Source organism: Mandrillus leucophaeus, unplaced genomic scaffold (assembly GCF_000951045.1).
Source record: "Mandrillus leucophaeus isolate KB7577 unplaced genomic scaffold, Mleu.le_1.0 Scaffold398, whole genome shotgun sequence".
Taxonomy (NCBI): Eukaryota; Metazoa; Chordata; class Mammalia; order Primates; family Cercopithecidae; genus Mandrillus; species Mandrillus leucophaeus.
In genome coordinates this window covers 1,351,632-1,356,707 of record NW_012104231.1, presented here as the reverse complement: position 1 = coordinate 1,356,707, position 5,076 = coordinate 1,351,632, and the positions used below count along the sequence as shown (strand labels likewise).

Below are 5,076 nucleotides of genomic sequence, written 5' to 3'. Positions count from 1 at the left end.
GGAGGGGAGGGGAGGAGCGGGGCAGGGCTCACCATGGGCTGCTGCACCTCCACCTTGATGATGTCCTCGTAGATGTCGTCCCCTCCATCCTCACACGGGACGCAGTCGTAGATGTCCTCCCCCAGGTCATGCTCACTGTACAGGAGGAGGCAGGTTAGAGGGGAGGGGAGGCTCCCACCACCCTGACCGGGGAGCCGCAGAGCACGAGGGTCCATGAGGGACGCAGGCAGCTGGGGCCACAGTGAGGTCACCTGCCCAGGGCCTCAGTCTACAAAGTGGGGTGGGCCCCACCTGCAGGGCTTCTGTGGGCGTGAACCGGGCAGCGCAGGGAGCATCCCCCAGGGCTCTGCCTGCTGCCTCCACAACGTGCATTTCAGAGGGATCTGCCAGGACAAAGCCCCCACTTCTCCAGCCCTTTGGTAAATGCTGGGGACACAGGCCAGAGGTCCAGGGGCGGGACCCCTGCCCTCACCAGAATCTTCCCAACCCTACCTGACGGGAGCACCCGGCTCCTGCCTCCAGACCAGAAGCCTCTCTCCCCCAGCCCTAGGCTGTGACCTGCAGCCCGAGCGCTTCCAGCGCAGCCCTGGCTCTGCCAGTCCTTGGAGCCAAGGTGCGAAGGTTCCAGGTACACGGAGGGTGACCCGGAGTTTGTCATTTGCCTTCTGAAACCAGAGCCAAAGAAATTCCCACCGAAGTCTAATACGATAAAGCTTTGTTTTAGCTCACGGTCCTACTCCAACAAGTCACCCGTCTGCCTGCAGGGCTCAGTTCACGGGCTGCCTCCTCCAAGACACCCACCAGGATCGCCACTTGGCCTGTGATCTGGACTCTTGCGGGCGCCCGTGTACTAGATGCAGCTCCTTGGCTACATTTCCGGTGACTCTGTGAGTGGCAGCAGATGAGCCTGGCCCCTCCCCACACTGGGCTTCCTCAGCCCTCCTGACGCTCCACGCCTGACCTGCTGGGGCTCGGCAAGTCTCTCATTGAATCAGCACCCGAGCCAATCCAACCACCCCGTTCGCACAGGCCCCGCTGGGGGCTCACTGCACCTGGGGGCGGAGGGGCAGGAGCTATCCCAGGCCCAGACCGGTGGTGTATTCAGCCCTGCAAGCCCTCACCCCTGCACAAGGACGCATCTCACAGCCTGGGCTCAAAGTGGGCGGCAAAGTTCACTGCGGGAAGGACGGAAATAAATGCAGAGCACCCCCTTCCACTGCCACCATGACCGGCATGCAGGGAGGCGAGGCAGGGACGGAAGCCGGGGCAGGAACCATCCCTGCGGCACTCAGGAACAGGCTCCCCAGCCACGCCGTATGCCATGGCCTCATCCCGAACCTGGTCTTTGAATATCAGCTGTCGCCTTTTAAGGCTTGGGTTGGGGAGGACCATTCAAGGTCTGCTTGAGAGAGGGAGGGCACGTGTGCATTCGAGGAAGGCCCTCAGCACCTTCCCTGGAGGACACGCTGCAATGCACCTGCCACACGGCGTCCGTCTGTGGGCGAAGCACCTGTGCCTCTCTAGAGGGGAAACTGGGGGCGAGCCCAGCTCCTGCCTTGTGGAGCCTCCCGCAGGCAGGCGGGCAAAGGAGGCGGAGGAAGCTGTCACTCCGGGTCCTTCATTTTCTGCACCACTACAGGTGTGAGTGAGGCGGCTGAAAGCCGGCCAGAGGAGCAGAGCTGGCACAGGGCAGACGGCCCTGGGACAGACCGGGCTGATGGAACCCTCCAACCAGCATTCAAAGAGCCACGTACCCATGGGCAAGCCGCTCTGTGTGCCAGCACCTGTAGAAAAACAGTTATTCTTTTGGGCCTCACAGAATTCTTGAAGGTGGACAGCACTGTGGCCATTGTGCAAATTAAAACAAACACACTGAGGTTAAACGGTCAGCAAGGGGCAGGGCTGTGGCACTCGCTCACTGTCCTCTCCTCTCCCTGCCCGCCCTCCACCGTGAGAGGTCCGTCTGGGTGTTGCTCGGCCGTGCGGGAGAACTGAAGCCAGGGTGAAGGCAGCCGTCAGACGGGCTGGGCCCGCAATCTGGTGACAGACGCTGTCCTGGGAACAGACATGAAGGCGGGAAGGGTGCTTGTGAGCTCACAGGTTTTCTTACTAACCCATCTCAAAGGTCCGTTCCCAGCCAGGTCCAGCACCTGCCTTAGAAACTGTCACCTGTGATGACACAAATCACCTCCCCTCCTTTCCAGATGCTGTCCCCAAGGAAACAGCCCCCACTGCTCTGCCTGCCAGGCTACCAGGGACGCAGGCAAAAGTGACGGCAGGGGTTGTTCTCAGCGGCTGCCAGCCACCCCACGTTCCTGTCACACGGCAGAGTGAGGCTGGCGGCAAAGCCTCTGTCGAGAACTCTTGACAGTTGGAGGCGAGGCGAGACGGGGAAGCTTCCAGGCTGCTGAACGAGACAACTCAAGGGCAGATGAGGCCACTCAGACTGTCTAGAGACAGACGTCGGCTTTTCTCCAACAAGCCAGGTGGAAGGAGGGGGGTTGGCTGTGAAATGCTGCAAGAGCTGATGACATGGATCAAAAAAGGCTGCAAGCTGGACCTGGACAGGGGCCTGGAGGACATCCCGTGCAGGGATGGCAAATGGTCACACGGTGGGGCGTCCCAACACAGCCCAGGGCTCCCCCCAACCACTCAGGAGCCTGTTCATAAAGGACCCTGTGCCACCTCCATCACGGGTCGACCAGAACCGGCTGCTGACGACATGCAACGTGTTTCCTCTCCTGCAGGAGCCCCAAGCTTGTCATGGTGCAGACGGGAAACCCAGCCCAGGCTGCTGCAGGTCTCTCGGATGTCATGGACACACATCCTTCGCTCGTGGCTCCCACCGCACTGGCCTAGCACTGCCATTTACTGAGTTCTCGATGACGTGCCTGGCTCTGACAAGGCCTGAGTGTATTCCGGGAAATACAGGATACAATCCACGATCCCGGGATGCAGGAGGCATGAGCTCCATCCCGAGCCCAAACATATTAAGGAGGGAGAGGACAGGGAAGGCTGGGATGGTCAGAATCTTCCTGAACAGATGAGACTCGAAACATGCTGCTTTGAAGCCCGGGTGGACCTAGAAAAGGGGTGTGAAAGGCAGAGTCCCCCACCCACCTCCCTCTTCCCTGGCCCAGTCAGAACTGTCAGGCTGGGATCTAGGTACCAGTCCACATCTATGTAGCACCTGCTGCATCTCAAGCTTGGTACGAAATGGCAAGCATAGGGTTTTCACAATATTTTTGCTAAGCTTTTTAAGGATCAAAATACACCCTTAGTGGTAACTTTCTGACAAGTGGATACACCTGGGTCACTCATGCCCTTCCACATCAGAGAGCACTTTCTTTTCATTTTATTTTTTTTTTTTTTGACATGGAGTCTGGCTCTGTCGCCCAGGCTGGAGTGCAGTGGCCAGATCTCAGCTCACTACAAGCTCCGCCTCCCGGGTTCACGCCATTCTCCTGCCTCAGCCTCCCGAGTAGCTGGGACTACAGGTGCCCACCACATCGCCCGGCTAGTTTTTGTATTTTTTTAGTAGAGACGGGGTTTCACCGTGTTAGCCAGGATGGTCTCGATCTCCTGACCTCGTGATCCTCCCATCTCGGCCTCCCAAAGTGTTGGGATTACAGGCTTGAGCCACTGCGCCCGGCCAGAGAGCACTTTCATCTCACCGGAGCTCCTGCCCTTGCCCATCAATCTCTTTCCTGCCCCCAGCAACCATCCTTCTGACTGTTCTTCACCACAGACGAGCCTTGTCTGCAGTAGAATGTCAATGGCGTCGTGCATTAGTTTTCGTGCCTGGCTTCTTTCCCTCAACATCGGGTCTTTGAGACATCCATTCCGACTTGCCCACATCTGCAGCTCATTCCTGTTTACTGCCGAGTAATAATCCACGGCATGAATAACAACAGGTTACCCATTCTCCTTCTTGACGGACATTTGGGTTGCCTCCAAGTTTTTGGTTATTGTGAATAAAATTGGTTATATGAGCATTCAAGGGGTGTGTGTGTGTGTGTGTACGCCTGTGCACGCATGTGTGGTGGGTGGGGGGGTTACACAGGCTTTCTTTTCCTTTGGAAACTAAATTCCACTAGGAGTGGAACTGCTGGTCAACGAGAAGGTCTAGACTGAACTTCATAAGCAGCTGACAAATGTTTTTCTAAAGTGGGTGCATTCCACACCCCCAGCCAGCAGCACTCACCAGCCCCAGCTGCTCCATATCCTGGTCAGCTTCTGCTGTTGCCAGTCTTTTTCCATCCAGCCCCCAGAGTGCCTGTGCAGTGAAACAGAACTGTGGTTCTATTTGGCACTTTCCTGATGGCTAACACTGCCGAAGGATCTCCTATGTCCTTACTGTCTACCTTCCTTTGTGAAGCGTCTGTTCAAGACTTCTGTCCATTTCTAAAATTTGGTTGTCTGTCTTCTTACTGAATTCAGTGAGTTCTTTACATATTCTGGATACAGATATGTTTTGTGATTCTTCCCCCAGTCTCTAGCTCGGCTTTTCATTTTCTTAATGATATTCAAGCATTCACCTTTAATTTAATAAAACCTAATTTATCACATCTTTCTTCAGTCACATCCTGGCTCTGTCCTGTGTCCGAAGAAATCCTCGCATCTTGTCTAAGAAATCTTTGCTGTCTTTCAATCACGGTATATTTTCTTACAGGAGCTGCATAGTTTTAGCCATTATGTTTAGGTCTCTGATTTATCTCCAGTTAATTTTTGTGCGTGCTTCACTTTTTCCCATAGGAATAACCACATGTTCCAGAACAATTTCTCAAAACTTCTCTTTTTTGAGCAGGGCATGGTGGCTCATGCCTGTTCTCCCAGCTACTAAGGAGGCTGAGGAAGGAGGATTGCTTGAGTCCAGGAGTTTGAGGCTGCAGTAAGTTATGATCGTGCCACTGCACTCCAACCTGGGCAACAGAGTGAGACCCTGACTCTCAGAAAACAAACAAACAGGCCGGGCGCGGTGGCTCAAGCCTGTAATCCCAGCACTTTGGGAGGCTGAAACAGGCGGATCATGAGGTCAGGAGATCGAGACCATCCTGGCTAACATGGTGAAACCCC

At 55.7% G+C, this 5,076-nt stretch overlaps 1 protein-coding gene across 1 annotated transcript in view; it reads right to left on the bottom strand.

Annotated features, from left to right (window-relative positions):
• VAV2 (vav 2 guanine nucleotide exchange factor) overlaps positions 1-5,076 on the bottom strand; it is a 278,878-nt gene that overhangs the window by 53,075 nt on the left and 220,727 nt on the right. Inside the window, exon 6 of the mRNA XM_011991542.1 lies at positions 33-135. Coding sequence (XP_011846932.1) covers positions 33-135 — 103 coding nt within the window. The remainder of the gene's footprint in view (positions 1-32; positions 136-5,076) is intronic.